Genomic DNA, 24,068 nt, shown 5'->3' with positions numbered 1-24,068 from the left:
GGAGAGAAATCTGGAAACCTTCAAAACATTGCTGTTTACACGTTCAACGATAAAAATGTTTAAAAGGCTGTGGCACATGATGTTTGGAGTTGTCCGTTTGTGGCTTCATGGAAATACTACCATAGTAGATTCTGGCATTTTGGTTTCTGGGCCTTAGATGCAGAAAGTATGTTTAAAAAAAAAAAAAAAAAAGGAAAATTCTGATTGAATATTCATGAAACAGATTATAACTGAACCAATCACTTGATCCCAAAATGTTTTTTTCTTATTGGAGAACTTGTCTACCCTTTCACAGTGGAAATAATACATCCAGGAATGGCACCAGACAGGCTGCCCTCCTGGCAGATAGTGATGGCTAATCGTTATGGAGCATCATCAGAAAGCCAGTCTCCAGAGCTGTTATCCGAGTAGCCAAGTGGAAGGAGATTCCTTCCTTCCTTCCTTCCTTTCTTCCTTCCTTCATTCCTTCTTCCTTCCTTCCTTCTTCCTTCCTTCCTTTTCTCCTTCCTCCCTTGCTCCCTCCTTCCCTTCCTTCCTTCCTTCCTTCCTTCCTTCCTTCCTTCTCTCCTTCCTCCCTTCCTCCCTCCCTCCCTTCCTTCCTTCCTTTCTCTCTTTTCATTTTGACAGAGTCTTGCTCTGTTGCCCAGGCTGGAGTGAGGTGGCACGATCTCAGCACACTGCAGCCTCTGCCTCCCAGGTTCAAGTGATTCTTGTACCTCAGCCTCCCAAGTAGCTGGGATTACAGGCATGCGCCATCACACCTGGCTAATTTTCGTATTTTTAGCAGAGATGGGGATTCACCATGTTGACTGGGCTGGTCTAGAACTCCTTGGCTTGAGTGATCCACCTGCCCAGGCCTCCCAAAGTGTTGGGATTACAGGCGTGAGCCACCGCACCCAGCCAGGAGATTTCAAATCCTGGTGATAAAATGTGACATAAGGGAGAAGTCCATCCAAGTTCTCCAGACATCATCTCAGCCAATGCTCTACAGGGCAATCCTCTTCCCAGCTAGGAGTGTGCCCCCGTAGAGACGATGCCCGAGCAACGCGCCTGGGCCTGCACCTTGCCTCCAGAGAGGAGTCCGGAAGTGTTAGGAGAGTCTTCTCTCAGGACGATGCTCTCTATAAGCACAGGATGTTACTCAGCCGCACCTTAATCTTCCTTCTTCCGTTTCCAGACATCTCACTTCATTTTCTCACACTCCCCTGACTCCTGGGGATACGTCACTCCCCACATCTTCACATTCCTCCATATTCTGATTATCAAATTCCCTTAAATGTTGACATGCATTACTTGAAAAATGTAAAACTAGCAGATTTTGGTAACCTCTCAAACCCCTCAAAATAACTGCTTCTTCCCAGGCCTCACTGGGGAATGAGCCTCGAGTATTTCAGCACATACACCAGCAACCGGTGCCAGCTCAGCCACCGACACTGTTTCAGGATCGCTTTCTAGAGGCATCATTTCCTAAAGCCTTCATTTCTTCACAGCCAGTGTTTTCTATTTATGAGAATGAGATTCTCCTTGGGGTAAGTACAGGAAAAGGGGGTCTATTACTTAATATTAGGAAGACAATTCTGCACTTTAATATCTTCTGTGTTTCGTTTTGTTCAGTGCATTTGAAGTTCAGTGAGCCTGAGCCTCCGGTGGGAGCAGGGCCCCCGTCACACCAAGGCTCGCTGAGCACATGCTCCATGAAAGCCAGGCTCCAACTCCCCTGCGGGAATGGGACTGCTTTTTGATTCAAAGATTGTCCTCAAATAAATGTGGGAGCCTTCCTATTGGCAGAGTTTTAGTGTATTATTATTAATTTCCAACATTTATAGAGGTCGTTTGAATCTTAGAAACTACAGGAATGTCACCTCCTCTCACCATCTGATCATCCACTTAGCATCTTTCCCAAGGCTCCGTCCTGCCTTCCACCTCTCACTAAATCACACAGCCCTACGTAGAGAGTTGGCAAAGCAAACTCAAAGTGCCTGAGGTTACTCACTTCCTAAAGAGATGCACCACCTCGACACATGGAGACTCTCAGCCCAAACCCTTTTTCTCCCTGAGTCCTCTAAAGTCACTAACTATTCTTCCTCCCTAAATATCTCTGCAAAGCTCGCAGCCTGAATTTCTGAGGAACACTCCAGTCACGTGCCCTCATGTCATTCATCATAAGCCACCACTGGAGAGCACCAAATGGAGCTCATGAGACGTCTGGGAATTCCAGCAGCACGGAGATGAGGTCTTGGTCATGTGGGACCTGCTGGGAGGACAGGGGACCACCCTCCTGGAGCAGCAGCCAGACCTTCGAGAGCTGGGAAAACTTTAAAGAGGAGGCTGAGCTGGAAGGACCTTGGAAGACAGGGAGGCCAAGCCCCAGCAGGGTGCCGGGAAAGGATAATTCAACAGACAGACAAGGACATATTTACAACCTCATTGCAGCTTCACTGCAAAAGTCAAACTTCCCCAGGACACTTTGTCAAACTTCCCCCAGGACAATTTGATAGCTTAGCATCAACTTCAGAATATGGACACAGTCTTCGTTACATTTCACAGAACTGGAATCCCTGTGTCCTAAAAGCAAGCTAAATTGATGGGTTCTAGGGATCGAAATCACTCAGCCATGAAAAAGTGTGCCTCGAAGTTAAGGGAAGAAATCAGAGGATGGGCAGGGTCGGGGAAGGGTACAGTTCATTACTCTCAGTGGATCTGGACAAGGAGACCCACCATAAAGAACTCTCCTCAAAAAAAATTAATAAATAAAAAATAAAAATAATAAAGAGCCCTCCTCCAGTAGAAACTGTGAGAAAGGGAGAGAATGTGTTGGTGACAGTCAGAGGAGCTAAAACACTAAGGCATCGTCCCATTGCCAGGTGAGCCTAGTGATGCACATGGCATCCTTGACTGAAAATATCACAGCTTCCCAAATGATAGCAGCCCTGAAAAAAAATTCACAGGACATGAGCACCGCTGTAACAGTACGGGTAGGGAAATGCCACTGGGTGTAATCGAGTGATGTTTCTAGCACAGCCACCTCATCTGCATGGCTATGTCAGCTTACCAAACTTGGGTGACTCTATTTATGTCAAACAGTGAGGCTTGACCCAATTAAATGTGCTACTAGAGTCAAGATTTTAATTAACATCAAAATGCTTTAAAGTGCACTAAAACTCAGTATCAGACTCTTATGAAATATTAAACGAAAAAGTTAAGAAAATCAACGTGAAGTCAGATGAAAGCCACTAAATGATTAAACTTTAGTTTCATTCAATTGAAAGGGTGAAAACCTAAAAAGATGTCATAAAAGTTCATTTTTAGGTATTCTCTAAAAGGTGCCCAACAAAATTTTATGAGTGATTCACTTGCAATTCAGTGTACCTAACACCATTGAAAAGTGAAGTAAATTTTTCTTATGCTTTTGATATGGTTTGGCTCTATGTCCCCACTCAGATCTCAACTTGTAGCCCCCATAATTCCCACGTTGTGGGAGGGACCTGGTGGGAGATGATTGAATCATGGAGGCAGGTCTTTCCATGCTGTTCTGGTGATAGTGAATATGTCTCACGAGATCTGATGGTTTTAGAAATGGGAGTCCCCCTGCACAAGTTCTCTCTTTGCCAGCTGCCACCCATGTAAGACGTGACTTGCTCCTCCTTGCCTTCCACCATAATTGTGAGGCTTCCCCACCCACGTGGACCTGTAAGTCCATCAAACTTCTTTCTTGGTAAATTGCCCAGTCTTGGATATGTCTTTATCAGCAGTGTAAAAACAGACTAACACAGCTTTCAACCAAAATACCGCCCAAAACCTGGGTACTTCTACAGACACAGGCAGGAACCTCTGGGATTTCCTTGGCCCTCCTCACACTGACCCAGTGCATAGATCATTACTCATTATCAAACAAGCATTTTTAATCAAAGAAGATCTACAACATGTTGACATTATTCTGCATCTTTGGTTCTCACAAGCGATGCTTTTGTCTCAACACATTCCCACCAAAATGAGTTCTTCATAGCAGATGTAAGATACTTTGAGGGTTTGGATACAGAGATCACAATCAACCTTCATGTTAAAATGTGGCAGTAATTCACCTTTAAATGTCAAGCTGGCAAAGATTGTGGCAGGAAGTTGGTGAAGCTGAGACAAGACACCTGGCCCCACGCCGGGTTCCTGAAGCTTCCCAGGGCTCAGATGCCCTAATATAAAATGCAGGGTCTAGGTGGGCAGACCTCCAAACCCCTCCTAATGCTCAAGTGAGGGAGGTAAATTGAAAATAGACTGATTCTCTTTACAATATTCTACCCCTAAATATTACTAAGTAAGACAGACATAAAATGTTTATGTCCTCATTATAACAATGTGCTAAGAAAGTCACGTGAGGAAAGTCTTGAAAAGGCCCCAAAATTGTTGGGTAGTACCACTGTGGATGAACATCACTACTTTTCAAAGTGTCTATTATGTTGTTACATTGCTTGTAAAATTCCTTTAATTACCTTAGAAGGATATCCCATAATTTTTTCTAAGCAACTGCTTGGAGGACTGGGGTCTAGGGGATTTCATTTGAGGAGTTTTGTGGTCATTTAAATACATAGGTCTTAAGTGTGCTTAATTGTGGTGTGAGTGTAGCCATGTAAGTGGGGAAATGCAGTGCACCAAGAATATCTTTTGGGGTATCAGTCAGTCAAAGCAAATTTTATCCTGTTTACAACAAATTAAACGTTATCTTTGAAAGGTTTCCAAAGAGTTCAAAATTCTAGTGAGAGAAACATTGATCAGGGAAGACATTTGAAGCCTATCACTTGAAGGAAACGTGATTGAGCGACGAGGAAACCAAAGCACAGAGAAAATAAATCGGGCCAGTGTCAATCACACTGACTTGGGGGCTCTTCTCACCAAGGGTTGACCCACCCCAGGGCTCACCCACCCCGGGGCTCTAGCTGCAGACCCAAGTTCTGTTTCCTTTCCACACATGAGGGCGCCAGGATCCTGTTTCGTCAACTCACTTGGATCATCCCAGGCATGACCAAAGGAACTCATCTTCCCCACATCAGGAGTATCCCTTTCCCGATGTGGCAGACGCCGCCTTTCCAGGTTGTCCTCAATGTCGCGCTTCCTGCCGATGGACCAGATTCCCCACCATGGACCCAGGTGTGTCTGTGACCTCCATCAAAACATACCTACGAAGCCCCAGACGCTCGCATAGCACAAGGCCCACGCCCCAGCTTTGAGCTTCGGGTTGACACAACTGGCACTGATGACATCGCTCCTGTCAAATCATTTGCTCCAGGAATTTCCTCAGGCCTGTGATCTAAATCTATCACATTACCTCGTCCATCTGTGTCTCAAGTTCCTCATCTGCAAAATGGGAATAATTGGAGAACCCACCACATCGAGGATGTTGCAGGGAATAGAGTTCGAGTAAATTATTTTGAAGGCGGCCCTGGATATAGTACGCATTATTCGTAATTATGACCACGTTTCCACACTGTTGATTACAACAGAGGGAGTATTTAATGTCCATAAATTAAGCTTCCATGTTACACTATTTTCCGACACACACTTAATACAATGAATTAGCTTTAATTATTATACAATGAGAATTAAAATAAGCAAACATCTTCCTGCTCTCTGCTTCCTTTACACCAAAGAGTGGGCATTTAGACCACTGTAGGGTGCAGAAAGTGTTCCTAGAAGGAGAGCTGGGGGTGTGAGGCACACAGCAACATGGCACAAACACAACTGCGGGGCAGGGGTGCATGACAGAACAAGCACCTCGCATCTGGAGCCTGAAGACAGCCCAGACGGGGGTGCAGGCTGGTCCAGGCCCCTGGGAGCCTTCGTTTCTCCCCTGAGGAGCCTGGACCCCATTCCTCAGCAATGAAGGCAAAGGATGTTGTCAAAGACACACCAAGATCCCACAGAACTCGAAAGACTGCACTCCAAAGAGGCTGCACTTCCCATTTTACAGCATGAAAGACTGAGACTCAGAAGCTGGTCCAAAGCCATGGGGAGTGGGAATCCAGGACTCACAACAGAACTGCTGACACCAAAGCCCAGGGCCCCCAGGACAGGCAGCAGGTGCCCCCAGAGGGGCAGGGTGAGACTGTCTCCCTCCCAGGGAGGCTGCTGCATCCCAGTTCTCTCTGATGAGCCGGTAAGTTGGTGGCCCCAGGGGAACTGTCCCCATGCCCTGAAGCCTCACCACAGCACAGGCTCTGGATCACACTGCAGGATTATGTTATCATGAGGTCCTCTCAGTCTTCCTAGGAGTTTAATCGTTTGGAGTTAAGTCCAAGAGGCCCAGGTTACACTGATTCCAACTCAGAGTGTGTTGCGCAGCAGGACCTTCAGGGCCCATCTTCGTGGCAGGTGGGAAAGACCGGCCACTCCCTGTGCTGCCCCTCGCCAGAAGATGACGGCACACAGGCTGCAAGGGTCCCCCACTTCAAATTGACCATAAAATACCACCAAGAAAAGAGAAACAGAACTGGAATGTTTCTGTTAGATTCATTAGAAAGAGAAGGGAAGAGAGAGAACAAAATAGGCTTGGAAAAATTCCAGGGCTTCGCCGAGCTGGGCCTGCCATCCCCCTCAGCAGGGTCAGGCTGATTTCCATTAGGACCAGCCCCAGAGAGGAGGTGGCGCCACGTGCATTCGCGGGTGTGGGGAGGGCAGGCCTGGGCTGGGGCTGCAGCGAGCGCGAGGGGAGGCTCCCACCCCAGCAGCGATCACACGCACGGCTGGGAGGATGACACGCCGGGTTCGTGTTCTGGGCGGATTACTCTGCCGCATACATATGATCAGTGCAGGCTCCTGTGTATTTACAAACGGTGACTCCAGGCCACTTTGTGATTACTGGGCATCCCATGGAAAACGAGGCGATGAAGTCATTGCAGCTCCAGTGCAGGGTCGGTGGTGCCATTTGTCACTGAGTCCATCACAGTCAGCCAGTCCCTCGGACACTGCTTGTGCTCGTGTTGAAGAGGGGGTTGGAGGCGTGGCATCCCAGTGGTTGGCGTCACATTGGGGTGCTGGGACAGCTTTTCAACTGGGTTCTGACTCCTCTGTTGTAGACATGAATGGCTCTCACTGGAAGCTGCACTTTGTTTTTGTTGAAAGTGTCTAAACGCATGTTCCTCCTGACAGCCCTCGTGGACGGTCCAGAGGAGCTGCCGTCTCCAGGTGACCACGGAAGGGAGAGCTGGAAAGGGGCGTGGTGGCCGCACTGTGCCTGAGCCGGCATGAGGATGCAGGGCTTTGCCCTCTCTCCCAGGTTGTACACAGTTTGCCAGAAAGAGAAAATGGAGCGTGACGTGGAGCAGTTGCCGTTTCACATGAGCGTGTGCAAGCTTGTCCTGAGCAGCTTCTTCAAAACTCTGCAGCCCCAGTCTTCTTGTTGTTGCTTTTCCCCTGAGCTCATGCCTCACGGGCAGAGGGATGAAGACTGAACTCATTCACCTCGATGGACGTGACGACCCGCCCGCCGCCCGCCGCCCACACGGGGCAGCCCAGGCTTTTTCCTGCCCTCACACTGACAAGCCTTTTGCTTGCCACCAAAAACGATGCATCCAGAGTCATCTCCAGGAAATCCCACCTTCTCCTCCTGTTAGCAGTACCTGATGTCTGACAATCCGGAAGCACCCTCCTAAAAATGTAAGGAGGCTTCTCTGGGATCAGCCTGACCTGGGGCGCGTTTTGAAATCCAGCACTAGCCAGAGCGTTCTCGTGGGAACGCCACTTCCCTTCTCAAGCTTCGGTGCTGGGGTTGCCGAAAGAGGAAAGCTCCAAGTGGGAAAGTCGCTGTGGCCGCCAAGTGGTACCGGGGAGTCTCCATGAGAGACCCTGCTGGGGCGCCGTGAGGTTCTCATAGCACCAAAGGCGTCTGGTGTGAACGGAACCCACTACGAGGCTTCTCTCTGTCACCTGCTTCAGTGCAGCCCAACCCAGTAGAGGTTAACTCAAGGGCAGACCCATGGCCTGGGAATGGCCGCGGCCACCTGCCAGCCCTGCAGCCCCTCCACGCCCCACCCACCCTGCCTCAGTCTTGCAAAAACCCAGAGCCTTGCTCTTGCCCCTACACAGCTAATCCCAGTCATAAACGGCGACAGCTTGGCTGCGTCATTAGGGAACGACGTATGTGGGACCGTCTTTTAAACTGTCTATCAATTGAACCAGAAGCAGATGAAGTGACTTCGCAGAGCTCAAGGAAGACACATCGGCCCACACGTCCAGCTCCGAGCGGTGACTCCTTCTCAGCAGGCCCATGACCCCACGCCCACTCCGCACTCCCCGGGCTTTGGGGTGGCCCTGGTACAAGGTGTCTGCAGTCAGAGGCCGGGCTGGGGGCATCTCCACCTTGGCCTGAGTGCTGTGCCCTTTCATAGGAACAGACCAGGAACTCGGGAAGTGAGGTGAAGACGCCGCCCAGACGTTTGCATGGATTCATGGACAGGTCACCGTCGTCCTCTGACGCTGCTGAGGTGTGAGGTACCAGGAACTCGGGAAGTGAGGTGAAGACGCCGCCCAGACGTTTGCATGGATTCATGGACAGGTCACCCTCGGCCTCTGACGCTGCTGAGATGAGAGGTTTTGAATCCATGTCGATTCTGTCACTTACAATTTTCTCCCCAAAGCTGCCCATTTGTATGAAGTGAGGCGAGGTTGTCCGGTTTGTTTTAAACCCCTCAGGTCTTCCTCTAAGTCCAAGGTTTCCGCCCCCCAGGATATAATGGCTCATTCTATGTCCTTTCTGTGATATTCAACCTCATTAATTTTGAGCGGCACCCCAGAAACAATAATGAAATCTGTACCTTTTTCTTTACATTTTATAAAATCTGTGTAACCTTTATAAGGTGAAGAAGTATCAAATGTTCTTCAGAAAGTTCATTTTAAGGGGGGAACAATAAACAAGTATAAACATGAACATTTTTAAGTAGGAGAGAATGAGGAGAGAAAAGGGCCCAGCCTCTCAAAGCCGAGACCTGAGGGCCACCCACCAAAGCCAACTGCCAGGTCAGCCCGGGCTTGGTGGCCGCCGAGCCAGCGTCCTTCCTGCCCCTCTCTCTAAATCCATCATTTCTGATTCTGCTTAGAGAAAACCACGATTGGGACAAGACGCAACATGGGAAAATGTTGAGTTGATTACAAAGTAGTTCACTATTTAATTCTTTTATATCTTAAAGAAGAAAACTCATAGACCAGACCCCAAGTTGGCTGCCCTCCCCTGGTCCTGTCTGGGGCCAACTGAAGGGTCACAGCCAGGCCCTCCTCAGCACCCCCAGGCTGCACCTCAAGCTGGCCTGGTTCTTGGACAAAGCCCCAGTTCCTCCCAAGGCCTTTCATGGTGGCCCGTCCTCACTCCGCCCCAGTACCCTGCAGGGGACCCTAATGAGCCCTCCCCTCCTGACCTGGGCTCCCTGAACCCAATACTCACAGACCCCATCTGAGACCCCGGCCACCAAGACCCTCCAGAGTCAGCTTGAGAGCCGCCTTTGGGTCAGCGCCAGCCCCTCTGCCCCACACCATTATCCAGTCTCAAACCAGGACCCTGGCCACAGGACGTGCACCTGTGGCATCCGCTGGAACACTGACCACGCACAACCTGTCCCCATCAGCGTGTTCAGCACATGGCTGGTACAGGTGCAGCTTCAGGATGCGTCCCATGGAAAAGTCATGAGCTCACCTCCAGCTCGAGACACACGCCAAGTGCTGCGGTACGATTTTTTTCACGTATTTTAATGGGTTTTCTCTTCCCTTTCTTCATCAAAGCCTCTTCTCCAGAATGTGCGTTTAGAAAATCCCAAGAACAATCTGATCAAGCACCAGCTGAAGGGCAAACGGTCTACCTGCAAACACCTGGTCTCACCGCCCAGGTGCTTCCCACCTGCAGAACCTGTCAGAGCCACAGTCTGGCCCTACCTGGGACAGGGAAATGAGCTGGGGGCACGTGTCCTGAGAGCTCTGGGTTTCGTGCTGTGAAGTTACGAGGGGCTATTTTCAGTTCTGAATGAACCTGGAAAACCCAGAAAGCCTCTAAAGAAGAAAGGACCAAGAAAATGTGTGACAAAAATAAAAAGCCCAGTTAGATTTTGACTGAGGTTAGTTCTGGGCTAGTTCAATTCTTCTTCACAAACGCTTCAGCGGTGCCTCAGTTCTCAGAGCCACAGAGCCCTCGGGCCTCCTCATCCTTCCTGGGGGAGCCGGGACACACAGAGCCCAGAGGCAGCCCAGCAGGAGAGATGGCCACAGGGCAGAGTCACAGGAGGACATGGAGTGGCCCCCTGCAGGCATCATGGACTGGGTGGAGCCTGGGAGAAACAGAGACAGAGAGATGAATAAAGACAGGGAAATAGAAAGATTAATAGAGTAAGAGAGACACAGAGATAGTACAGAGATGGACAGAAAGACAGAACAAGACACACAGAGACAAGGACAGAGAGAGAGATGGAGACAGAAATAGAGGGGCAAGGAAAGAGAGATAGAGAAGACAGAGATGGAGAATGGCAGAGACCCAGAGATAGAATCAGAGAGACAGAGGGAGACAGAGAGCAGAGATAGACAGACAGAGATGTAGTATGTAGAATGGCAGAGATCAATAGATAGAATTAGAGAGATAGACAGAGACAGAGAGAAAGAGACAGGAAGAGACAGAAAGAGATAGAGAGAAAGAGACAGAAACAGAGAGACAGGAAGAGACAGAGGCAGAGAGACAGAGACAGAAAGAGAGAGAATGGCAGAGACTGAGAGATAGAATCAGTGAGACAGAGAGACAGAGAGGTACAGAGAGAGACAGAGAGAGACAAAGAGACAGAGAGAGACAGAGACAGAGAGAGACAGACAAAAAAAGAGAGAGAAAGAATGGCAGAAACTGAGAGACAGAACTGAGAGACACAAAGCGAGAGACAGAAAGAGAGAGCCTTGCCTCTAACTCTCCACTTGGTTTTGCCAGGGAAATTCTTTTCTTCTTTTTGTTGAACTCCAGGATAGACTGAGAAGAGTGAGGAGGAGACCCAGAGACAAAGGCACAGCTGGAAATGACAGGGCCGCAGGGTGACTGAGCCTTGAGGCCACCACACCCCCTGGCTGACCCAGGCTCAGCCCTGGGTCCGGAGTTCCTCCCCCACCCCCGCCCGCATTTGTCAGGCCACCCTGAGCACACTCTAGAACAACCTGTACCTGCCTGTGTCCGACAGCAGATTCAAGCCACACTGCCCTGAATTCCTCAGGGCGGGTCACCCTGATTGTCCGGCCAAGGCCCTGGGGACTCTGGTGCAGAAACAGAGGCTGTGTCCTCCCAAGACTGACTTCCAGGGAACTCTGCCCCCGGCCCTGCTGTCACAGCCACTGGGAGGAGGGCGTCCTGCGTGGAGCTGGGAGGAAGCCCCAGAAATTGACAGAGCATGACCTGGGAGTCAGCCTGGTGTCAGCCTCCGGGGAGCAGAGCGGGGCAAAAGCCTCGGCCTGGCGGGCTGCCCTCCTCCCTGCTGCCCTCTAGAATCAAAGTTGGCCAGACAACCTACAGATATGTTTGGAATTTAACAAAACAAAATGAAAGAGAAAGGTAGTCGAAATGAGGGAAGGGGCTAGGAATGGTGTACAAATCTAAATGACAGCTGCTAATGATTTTTCAAAATTTCCTTCAGATTTTGGGGTACAAAAAAATGCAAGTGATTTTTTGAGTATCTGAGCACAGAAATTTTGATTTGCTGCACTTGTTCTTTTGCGTTAATATTCCTCATGAAAATCACATGTCTGAGAATCCTATCACTGGAGAACACTGAAATATAATACTCATTTAGCAAATAAAATAAGTTAAGCGATTGCTTTAAATAAAACCCGACTCACAGAGTGGACTGACCTCACAGCAGAAAGAAAATAGCACCCTATTTAACCAGTCCAGGCCCTAGGCGGGCAGCCCGCCTCACACTCCCCCCACGCACTCTGGTTATTTTAAAACCAAAATTCGGCTTCAATAACATGATACTCTTATCTGATATGTGGGTAGTAATACTGAATGTAACGTGCATATCCCAGACTTCTAAATAAAGTCAGTAGAATCATCAGGCTAAAATTAAAATGTCCCTGCTTTTTAATTCCCTAATTTAGCATTTTGCACCATGAGCCAATTCTTTAAAGCTGGAGAGCTGAACTCACGTGAGGCAGCAGGCCCGTGGGGTCCTTTTGCTGTCAAGGTGGCAGATGGTAACCCCAGACCCCACCGTGGGACCCTCCCCTAAAAGACAGAGCTCAGCCGTTCTGGGGCTCCCTCCTGTGGTGGATTCTTGGAACCAGGGGACCTGGGAGACAACCTCTTCCAAAAAAGGAGAGGGGCTTCTCCTCAGACAAGCTGGGTGACTGCACCTGGATGTTTCCAGCAGGGTGCAGAAGGTGGAAGAGATGCCAAGAGTACAAAAAAAGAAGTTATGACTCCACCTGGATTTTATCTCTGAATGAAAAGAAAGATCTATCTTTGGCAACTCTCTCCAAAAGAGAAATCTTTTAAGAATGAAGAACTGATGAGCATACTCACAGATTTGCGTATCCCACACAGAAAGAACTTAACGGACGTGTGTGTTCAGGTCAGAGAGATTGCTCACTTTCCTTAGCCTAAGATGTTTACCAAAACGTAGAATATATACAGAGAGAGAGAGAGAGAGAGAGAGCGCGCGAGCTGCCTGGCAGGGATTCTGTGAGGACACAGGAGATCATGTCCGTGAAGGCACAGAGGGAGGGCTCTGTCATGTTTTAGGAGAGAAAGGTACAGAGTGTAAGGGCGGTTTATTATTCTTACAGGCGCCTTATCCCATGTTCCAGGCGCACTCATCCTGTTTCTGGAGAAGATGTCCATGTTTCCAGAAAACAGCCTTTGCATGTGGTAGAAAGAGGCAGAAAGCACGCTGTTACGACTATTCAGAGCTCATGGGACAACGTTCTTCACAAAGTGTCAATTACTGGATTAGTGTAAGTTTTTAGAGTAGCATTTCCAGTTACATGGACTTGTGAGTTCAATTTAGCATTTTATTGATGATTTCTAAGACCTCGGCTGTGGGCAAGTACCATCCGAGGGAGGGAAACTCAGTATTCCGCGCTCCTGGCCTTCCCCTGGGGAACAAATCCATGCAGCAAATGGAAAGGCAGCCTTGGGGAGTGAGCTCCAGCCACGCCCATTGCTTGGCAGAATTAAGGCCAACCCATTCACCTGAAGAAACAGGACCATGTAACACATTTGCATCAACTGGTGGCTGTATTTCCAACCTAGGATAATGGAATCAAGATGAAAATCTAGTTTTAATAAAAATAATATATAAAGTATCATGTGGGGGTGCCAAAAAATTCAAAAAACAATGAGTGGTGGAAACTAGTTTAGCAGAATCTTAAATTTAGAGACACTTTTGCACTAGTGAAGCACCAACTAGTGCCATCTCACAAGGTCACATTCGGGTTTAAGTGACAAACTGCTTGTGCAATAGTATATCTGGTTTTCGGACCACATTCTTCAAAGGATATCAATGAACCAAAGCTCCAAACAGAACCCAGTGGAAAAAAGGAACTGAAAGTGTCAGGGTCTGAGATCATTCCTTTACATCCTGGGAAGCAGCGTCTAGTAAATGCATCCAGCACTTCAACATGAGTATCTCATTTAATCTACACAAAACACTCCAAATACTGGAAGAGAGAACCCAGGGCCTGAGAAGAAAGGGGTAGAGGAACAGGGAAGAGAGGGACCAGCTGGGAAGGGGTCCCATCTGCTGACAAGCTAAGCATCTTCTTTAAATACTTAAATAAGTGGCCCTGGAAAATAGATGATGTCCATTCCTGTTGATTCATTAATAGACAAATGTTTAAAGATTAGGCTCTCAGCCTTCATTCAAACACAAGCCCTTTAGGCATTCCTAGTTGACGGCTTCGTATATAGGGTCCAAGAGGAATTCTCCTTAGAACAAATTGTGCTCTATGGTGACTGGCATGACAGCAGGCCACCAGAATGCTCACATTATCTTTCTTGCTTGGTGTTCAAAACTGTATGGACATTTGTATTCCAAAGACAGAGGCCTAGACTGTCTTTGAAAGGGCCATAATGTCGTATTATCCAGATTGACTCAACAGTAAAAGCTACCTTCATCTTTTCTCTCTCCTTCCTTTTCTTTTTTCTCTTCTGTCTTCTCTTTCTCCTCCTCCTGATAGATCAGCACATCTCAAGGAAGCAGCAATGACAGTATCCTGATTGAAACTCACTGTCCCTCGGGAATGTAGGACCACAGGGCGCAGCCCTGACCAGGGTCGGAATGGGATTTGATGGGCTGCTAACTGCTTCTTCTTTGATGCGGCCATTTCACAGTGAAGAATATGACTGTCCCTCTAAAAATATGTATGTTACAAAATTTAACTCAATTGTCCTTTGAAATGAAAGGATGACAGGAAAGCACGTGTTTATTTTATGCGTCATTAAAGGTAATGAAATCTTCTAGAGGGTCTGGAAGTGCTTGTCAAACACAGGGAGCTGGACTACCCAGAACCTTAATGCCAAAGAATGGCCATGCACGGTTCATCTGATAGTCCCAAGCCACCAACTACCGCAAAATGAAAGGACACTAACTTCTTTTTTCCAAGGTACATTTTAGGTTAGTTTTAATTGTGCTTAAAAAAATTCTTGATTACATCGACCCACATCCCATGTGGCATGAATTAATATACAACCAAAACCAAAAATATACCCTAAAGTCGGCCTGATTCTTTTTCATTCCGATCTCTCAAATTATTTTTAAAATTATAAGCACATATGGAATTTCCTTTGTTATTTGAAATTTCTATCTTCTATTTAAAAGTAATTCTCTTTTTCAAAAGGTGACTATATTTTATGAAGTCATTTTCCTTCCATTTGATTGCTAATGTCAGGAAGAATATTACAGTGACCGCTATAAATGTGACGAAAGTTTGTACACAATGGTTCTGAGATACAACTTTAGATTTACATTTTTTCTCAACGTCATAAGAAATGCCGTGGCAGAGGAATAAGGGGGCAAGCATGTGGGTGGATTCATGTGAAGACAGATCAACCTGCAGACACTGGGAATCAGAAAACAGAAGCTGGACACAGGGAGCCACAGGCAGGTCTGCATTCACTTCTGAAGACGGGCCACAAATGTGCTTCCATGTGAGCAAAGAAAGAAAAAACACGGTAATTAGGTGTAAAACAACTGAACATCGGGGTTAGATTTTGAGTTGCATGTTAGACCTACAACACTAAGTGCAATCAGGGCATCATACAATGGTAAAATTGGAAAAGCTTTGGTGATATGTGTCTGCCCAACACAGGGACCCCATTAAGGTAATACCAACCCTACCATTCTAAAACTGAAAACGTGCCCAAAGACATTAGAATTATTAGTCTACTCACTCCAACAACACGTTTCCATCCTTGCTCAAAGTGCTATGAATATGTTAATTAGTACTTCACTTTGAAACGTAAATATGTATCACGAGGCTCGTGGTAGGAAGAGGAAGTTTAGCACAAGATGTGCGTAAGCCTCACTGCCTCAGTGGAGAGAGGGTAGCCAGTACCATCCTCCTCTGCATCACCGTCCTCCTCATCACTGTCCTCCTCCCCATCGCCATCCTCCTCCCCATCAATGTCCTCCTCCCCCTCCCGTCTTTTGATGACGCCTTTGAAATCGCCGATGACGCGATGACGCCTTGAGATTCGCCGATATTCGCCTTTTGATGACGCCGTTGATCTTGATCTTTTGATCTTGATTCCGCCAGATTGATTTTGATCTGATCTGATCTTTATTTACGCCGGATTCTGATCTTTTTGATCTGGAATGCCTGATTCCGGATCACCAGTGTTTTGATCTGGATGCCGTTTTGATGCCCGGATTTTGATCTTGACGCCGTTTGATTGATGATTCGCTTTGTCTTGTTCCCGTTTGATCTTTGCGCCAGTTTGAGATCTACTTTGATTTGATTCAGTATTTTGATCTGATCTGCGCCGGATCTCTCGAGTTCCGCTCGACGCCGCCTTTGATCTTTATCTCGATTATTCTTTTCCTGATCTCGAAACGCCGATTTTGATCTGCCCGATCCTCGACCCTCGATCTCGATTCTTTAAGATTTCCTTTAGGACGATTCTTTGAAAACTGCCTTATTGCCGACCTTTATCTCGATCTCTTTCGATCTGTTCTTCCCGACCTGTTCCTTTATTCTTCGATCTCTTGTTCTTCTGATCTTCCGGTTTTCATTCTGATGACGTGAAACTTTATTTTCTGAGCCTGAGCGAGTCTTTTGGCATTTAATTTATCTGGCATTAAAGAAAGCGAGATCTAAGAGTCTTCCGTGGGAGGATTTTCCTCCCTCACAACTCAGCCCTCAATATCATCAACTCACCACTAATCCTAGTCACAAATCCCAGGTCAGTTTGGGCCTGATCTGGGAGAACGTCTACCATCTTCCTGGCCCACTGTGGCTGGCACATGGGACAGCCCTGACCCGGGCAGGGAAAGCCTTTGGAAGTCAGACAATGTCCCTAATCCCAAGAAAAAAAATCAAATGTCCATGGTGGCACCCGGCTGGTACGCAGGGTGGATTTATTTGATTCTAGCGCCTTGATTGATCACTGAACAGAAAAAGAGATCAACAAAATGCCCTAAGATCAACTTACATACCACAGCATTTTTTTGCCAACAAGCTAGTGAACTTGTCCTTTAAGAAGTGACTAAAATCCAACAGACTCAGTATCCAAAATGAGATGGGCCTAATGGTGACCTGCACTCAAGGGCTCCAAACCCCTGATCAAACACACCACAGGTCATCATGTTCACCTACAACTCTTCCACCTTCAGAAACTTTATTATTGGAAGACTCTTTGCCGAGAACCTCAAATGTTACGAGTTTGCCTACCCCTTCACCCCCAAAAATGTCTGCCCTCGGCTAGGGGCTTGGGCAGGGATGGGAACGGTGAGAGATGCTGCAGCTGGCTCCAGGGCAGGGCCCAGGGCACCCACACTTTAGCAGAAGGAAGGAGTGTGAGGACCAGAAACTAGAAAACCCCTCAGGGAGTCTCAGCCAGTGCGAACATAGAAATAGCGGCATCAACGGTCAGTATCTTGGTAAAGAGAAGCAAAGGAAGTTTCTTCTAATTTGGGCAGCAGCATAAAAGAGAAAGAAAATCGATGACCAGCCATGGCGGGTGGATCACTTGAACTCAGGAGTTCGAGACCAGCCTGGACAGCATGGCGAAACCTCATCTCTAAAAAAACATACAAAATATTAGCCAGGCATGGTGGCGTGTGCCTGTAGTCCCAGCTACTAAGGAGGCTGAGGCAGGAGAATCGCTTGAGCCCAGGAGGCAGAGGTTACAGTGCGCCAAGAGCACACCGCTGTACTCCAGCCTATGGGACAGAGCAAGACCCTGTCTCAAAAAATAAAACAAATAGATGACCAGGCAAGAGAAGACTGTAAAGTGGGCAGAGATATGTACTGAAGGAGAACGCAGCGTGGACATGCTATATTGACATTTGCCTTCTTTTAAGTGACAGTTTAATTGGTGGATATGCCACGTTATGTCATACGTAATAAAAATCAAAATAAAATTGTGGTTCATCAAAAAGAAGTCATTCTGAGACTGTCTCTGTGTGGAAAAATCTAGTTAAATTTAGCCAGATATTATAATATAAAATTTTCATTTGTACTTTTTTTAAACCTAAACATATAAATGTGATTTCATATTTTACTTGGTTCTCTTTATTTGTGTTTTATTACAATCTTTGCTGTTTGATGTCTGGCCTGGAACTGGAAAACCATATAAGAATGTCTGTTATTTTCACATTCAGAGCTATTTCTTTTTAGGCCATAGGAAATTAGGAATCAACAAAATATTAATTCATATTATAAAATCTTTCCTCTTGTGAGCTACAGTTAAATGTCCACTATATTAACTGTTATACGTACTTTATAGACATACAATGACTAATGCCGGGATCTTACTCTATTACTCAGTGCCATCAATTGGAGAAACATAAGGGCTGGCAGTTTTAAAGAGTATTTCTTAAATTTTCTCCTCTAACTTCAAAATCCTACTGGAAATTCATCATTCTAAGTTTGTGTGTTGTATGTGTAGAACAGTTTATCTTTTGTTTTTGTTTGTTTTTGAGAGAGAGTCTCGCTCTGTCACCCAGGCTGGACTGCAATGGCATGATCTTGGCTCACTGCAACTTCTGCCTCCTGAGTTCAATCAACTCCCCTGTCTCAGCCTCCCAAGTAGCTGGGATTATAGGCGCATGTCACCACACCTGGTGAATTTTTATTTTTTCAGTAGAGACGGGATTTCACCACGTTAGTCAGGCTGGTCTTGAACTCCTGACCTCAGATGATCCGCCCACCTTGGCTTCCCAAAGTGCTGGGATTACAGGCATGAGCCACTGTGTCCAGTCTGGTTTATCTTTTAATTCAAAAATACAGAAATGTTACCCTTGACCTCCAAACCAATGTTCTGCTGACACTCTTAATAACAACTCCCATTCTAAAATCCTAGATTGGCAAGAAGGCTTATTTTGATTTGGAATTACTGAGAAATCTGTTCGGTTCTGAGCCATTGCAACTGACGTTACATCCATGCCCATTGGCGGCATGGTCTTGTTACGGCCTGCAATTGCTTATAGTGTTATTTACGGTCTTGATTTCACAGCAAAATTAAAGTGACTCTTCCAGATGTTTGGGTTTTTAGACGCCATGTAAATGGGCTTCTAAGTTGGAAAGTTTTGATTATGTTTAGTTCTCTCCTCCTTAACCACCTTCGTGGTCCGTCTTCTACTGGGGAATGCAGTGAAGCCCTCCCAGAGCATGAAATGGACTCAAGGCATTTGCAATGGAAGAAGAAAGGAAAAAAAAAAAAAAATCACAGTAATTCCCTTGAAGATCCAAGGCTGAGTGAGAACTACATCAAAACAGGACAAGGTAGGCATTCCAAACCACAATTGCTCAGAAATGGAATAGCACTTGTATTTTTGCTGTTTCAGCAAAATCAATATTAAATCATCTCATGAACTTGCTCGTGAAACTTTAAAAAAATTACATACGGGTAAATATTGTTTTCTTATCACCTTTCTTCTCTTTCAAAGCAAATAAACACAAATAGGAGTGGGAAATAACTGTTTCAGGTCTGTGGTTATGCATTCCGCAAGACCAGTAAGAGGCATTTACCAGGTGCCAGACGCTCTGTGAGAAGATGAGGGTTCAGGATGAAAGTCAACTATAGTCTGAGAGGGGAAGCGGTAGTGTGGAACTGTAAAGTTCCTGAAGACAGTGCAAAGAACAGTGCAGGGAACTCCCCCGAAGAAAGAAAACTAATGGCAGGTTAACTTGACAAATATTCGGATCTGCTTAGTGACCAGGGGCCCTTCAGAGTCTCTCAAAACTTCAGTTTCCTCATCTCTTGAATGTGGAGACAACGGTACCTTGAATGAAGCCGTGTGTATGAACTTAGGGGAGCATTAGGTATTGGCAGTAAGACAAGTCTGAGAAGGATGGTCATGTAACTTCAACATTCTAAGTGTGAGCAAAATACAATTTAGTCAACGTGGAAATGAATAATTTGGCTCTAACCAAAAACTTCTGGGAAAGGGGTCACAGGCAATATCGTTCCTCTCTCTGCCTTTAAAGAAATCATCTAGGCATGGGCTTACTGGTCAGTCCATCAAAATTCATATAATGACAACCATGATAAAGTTGAATAATTGTGATCACACCTGTTTGCTCTTTGAAAACAGAATCATGTGTAATAAAAACCATTTATTACTAGAGATCACTCCCTCATCTCAGTCATTCACAGAAATAAAAAGGAAAATGGGCACTGTGTGGCATTCGCTGCACCTACTTCTTCAAGGAAGAAATTGACCTGGATCCAAATTAGGGCACATTGGACACACTTAAGAATGCCATTGTTGACTGGAGGTGAGAGGGTCTGAGCAATAACCAGGAGGTTGTGCAAAGCCATCAGAAAGTCACAATGAGAGACACAGAGGGCCTCACGGTGCCATTTCTAAAGAACGACTTTGGTGAAAAGAATAGAGATCATTACCGGCCGGGCGCGGTGGCTCAAGCCTGTAATCCCAGCACTTTGGGAGGCCGAGGCGGGTGGATCACGAGGTCAGGAGATCGAGACTATCCTGGCTAACATGGTGAAACCCCGTCTCTACTAAAAATACAAAAAACTAGCCGGGCGTGGTGGCGGGCGCCTGTAGTCTCAGCTACTTGGGAGGCTGAGGCGGGAGAATGGCGTGAACCCGGGAGGCGGAGCTTGCAGTGAGCCGAGATCACGCCACTGCACTCCAGCCTGGGAGCACAGCGAGACTCCGTCTCAAAAAAAAAAAAAAAAGAATAGAGATCATTACCAAGCAAAGTGTATTCTCTGAGTCTTAAACATAAAGTAGCAGAGGTGAGCACACCAGCAATGTTGGGCCCACCAAGAAAGCGCGCTCACCATAGGTGGGGAAGAAAAATGCATGGTCCTGAGAAGCCAGGTGTGGCAAACTGAAAGCCCCAGAGAGGCTGACACATATCCCTGCTTCTAGATGAGAAGAAATGTATGGAGTAGAAGGAGGCAGAGAGGCAAGTTTTCCTCCTTGGTCTACACAGACCCACACAGCCTACTCCCACAAAGCCCACATATACACCCAGAGCCAAGTGGTGTGCTCTGAGGATCTGCAGCAGGTGAAAATACTGCAAAGCCGAATCCACACACACCTTAATTCCACAACGCTATATGCATTGATAATTATGGCACCAACTGATAACACTCTCTTATATGGACCCATGGCATGGGCACCACCAAAATAATGTTAGCTGGAGAACTCACATATAGTAGGCGCATTAAAAGCCTTATCTTTAATCCTCATGACATGCTTGAAAGATATCATGTATTCTCATTTTACAGATAAGGGGACTGAAGATTATAAAATTAAGTAACTTACCTAAAGTCACACATCCAGCAAAACCCCAAGCTGTGAGTCCCACCCGCTGCATGGACTGACGCTGCCTGTGATTTATTAAAGTAGGTAGGATGCAAGTTGTAGGGAGAGAAGGCCATTCTTTGAATGAGGGCCTCTGGAAACAAAAGAGATTTCCACAAACCAGATGGCAATTTGAAAAGAGATCAGCAGCACTGAAAAATCCTGCACATCTAACATTTCCCAGTGACCAGTCAGATCTCAAGCCTGCCTCAGTTACTTTGTAACTCAACTACTTGATTTTCTAGACTGGGGGTGGGGTGAGAAGAAGTGTGCCAAGATGTGTTATGGCTTTAATCTTTTCTCTGGGATACTGATTTTATTTGCAAATGTAAGTTTCAGGCAAAGTGTTCTTGGGGAATGCAGCCAAAGGGCAAAGCCCGCGTGGGGCATCAGCTCCTGCACAGAGACCCCACATGCAGTGGGTCTCACCGCAATCCAAGACATCCTTGGGGCAACCTCAAGGAGGCAAAGGGTGAGAGGGTTCAAGTAAACAGATGAGAAAGGGGAGAGAAGACAAGAAAACCTGCTGAGTCTTAAGCTGTTCTAATTACTAACTACCTTGATTCTGCTCTTCCCGGGGGACCAACAGGCCCGACCCCACCCCCACACACCCAGGGCAGCAGGCAGATGCCAGTCTCTACTTTTTACGCTTTCAGAAAATCTGAAAATCCGTGTCAACTGTAGGTACCTGCTGCTACCGTCCTGGAAGAAAATGCTATGATCTCCTTTGGAGAATTGGCCTTAGTTTCTCTGTCTCCTCTAGTGTGCTTTAAGAGTGTGTGGGGGGTCTGTGAGCGTATACGTGTTTATATTTATGTATAGATGCATGTACAGATGTGCATATACATGAATACCTCCAGTGAGTGTCCTCTGAGGGCCCCCTCTGTGGAGATAAAGGATCTTCAGGGAAAGCCTGAGTGTGTGAAAACCTCCTTGGAGCCCCAGTTAGCAGTTTCTAATCTACAAGTCATTTGTGAGACACAAGGCAGGGACCCCGGGCTGCTGCAGAAGAATTTTAGGTATGAGCAATGAACTCACAAACCATCCTTCACACTGCTAAAACGCAAAAGAAAGAAGACGAAGAAAAAGTAAAAGAGAGAGAAAAGATGCCCACATGACTGTTTTAAATTTGCTGAAAGGCAGAACCGACCACAGCTTATTTCAACCATCTTTATTTTCAATACAATAAACACCTTCAGGACAAGTCCCCCGCCACTTAAAAGACGGCTCTCCACCAGAGGCATTCTCGCTACCTTCGTGTTTTCTCAAGCACTTGTTCAAAAACACATTTAAGTGGAATGTTTTCGTTTCTGGCGATTGCATTAATGATGGGTTTGCAAACCCTGCAAGCCCACGAGGTCGGCTGGAGCTGGGGGCTGCAGACACCCGGCCCTGGCCCAGCGGCCGCCGCGGGTTGGGTTGGCCGGCGGGGGCTTGGCTCGGCCCCCTCTACATAGCTCCTCGTTTGGCACCGCGTGCCTCGGCCGGGCCAAGGCTGTCGCATAGAAGTTGCAGCTCAGAAAGAAAAACACACAGCGGTCAACCGCGGTGACCCTCGTGCTCAGGAGCGCAGCATCCCTGCCACGAGGAAGAACCCAGAGGCCCCGCAGAGCGGGGAGCCGCCGCCTCCCTCCAGCTCTGTCCTGAGAAAGGAAGAAAGCGCTTCTCTAATAACACTCAGGCCCGTGAAGAATCATCTGTAACATCATCTGCTTCTTCCTCGGCTCACTTAGGAGGGCCTCTGGGAGGGTTAGACCCACTAGTGGGGCCCACGACTGGCAGCCCCTTCACCAGGCGAGAGGCCCGGGATCCGCGCGGCGCACGAGCCCAAAGCGGCCGGGGAAACGCGCACCAGGCCGGGTCCCCGTGGGCGAGGTGGGCGCCCAGTCCCGGCGGGTCTGCCTTGGCCTTGGGACAGTCCGCGGGGCGGCGCCGGCGCTCCCAGACCTGGTTCCCGGCAGGCTCAGGCCCAGCAGTGAGTGCGGGACACCCGAGCGCACCCGCAGCTCCCACTTGTCCAAGGTCTGCAGGACCCCAGGATCCTCTCACAGCCGGGTCAGAGCCCCGAGGCAGGTGGGGTCCCAGCCAGGTGGAACCCGAGGAGCCCGTCGCAGTCGCGGCAGGATCCCGGCGGGTAGGGTCCCCAGAAGCCCATCCCGACCGGGTCCCAGGCGCGCACGCTGCGGTCCTACCTGCTCCAGCCCCGCAGGCGGGCGAAGGCTCCACTGCCCCCGGGGCCACCTGCTCCCCGTGCCTGGGCGCCTGGGCCTGGAGGGGGGCGCGCGCACCCGAACCCGGCGGGCGGCAAGAGGCAGCACCAATTAAGCGCCAGGTCCCGCGGGCCCGGGCTTACCGTGAGCGCCGAGAACTTCTGCGCGGGCACCGGCTGGAGCAGCACCGCGAGCAGCAGCAGCCAGCAGAGCTGGGGGAGCAGCATGGTGGCGGAGGTGGCGGGGGCGGGAGATCAGCCGCGCCCTGCACCCTGGCACTGCTACCAGGAGAGCCCCGAGGGCGATCGCGGCCCGGCAGGCGCGTGGAGGGGCGGCTCCGCGATGCTCTCCCCACAGCTCCCGGCGGCCCTGCTGGAGCAGCTCCCCTGCAGGCACCCAGAGGTCCTCCGCGTCCTTTGCGTCCGCCCTCGGTCCTGTCAAATACCCTGGAGCTTCCCGGATCCTCCCCTCCCGCCCGCCTCCCTCCCTCTCCCTCTCCTCCCCCAGCCCCACCTCCCAGCGCCCGCTGCCGCGTGCCCGCTCCGGCCCAGAGGCCGCCCTGGCGCGGGTCTGCGGAGCGAGAGGTGGAGTGGGGGCCACCAGAGCTGCGTGGTGGCCTGTCGGGGCTGTCTCTGTGCCTCCTTCCCCGCGCGCACACTCACACACACGCATACCCAGACACACGCACGCACTAACGCCCACGCGCGCACCCTCGGGGGCCTTCCAAGCACAACCACGGGACGCACCGCGCCCTCCTCACGCTCCAGGGTCCAGGCCTGGTCCGCGCAGGATCAGCCCAGCAGGCCTTTTCATCCACAAGGGTTAACGCCAAACTTTGGCCAGTCCCCCGACTCCGGGGTTC

The 24,068-nt window shown here is 48.4% G+C and overlaps 1 protein-coding gene across 1 annotated transcript in view; it reads right to left on the bottom strand.

Moving 5' to 3' along the window:
• Positions 1-23,648, bottom strand: part of SMOC2 (SPARC related modular calcium binding 2) — a 215,192-nt gene extending 191,544 nt beyond the window's left edge. The window contains exon 1 of the mRNA XM_031667620.1: positions 23,350-23,648. Coding sequence (XP_031523480.1) covers positions 23,350-23,433 — 84 coding nt within the window. The 5' untranslated portion in view covers positions 23,434-23,648. The remainder of the gene's footprint in view (positions 1-23,349) is intronic.
• Positions 23,649-24,068: the final 420 nt, after the last annotated feature.

The sequence above is a fragment of the Papio anubis genome, chromosome 6 (genome assembly GCF_008728515.1).
Source record: "Papio anubis isolate 15944 chromosome 6, Panubis1.0, whole genome shotgun sequence".
Lineage (NCBI taxonomy): Eukaryota > Metazoa > Chordata > Mammalia > Primates > Cercopithecidae > Papio > Papio anubis.
The sequence above is the reverse complement of the archived record's forward strand: the minus strand, read 5'-3'. Positions and strand labels throughout refer to the sequence as shown.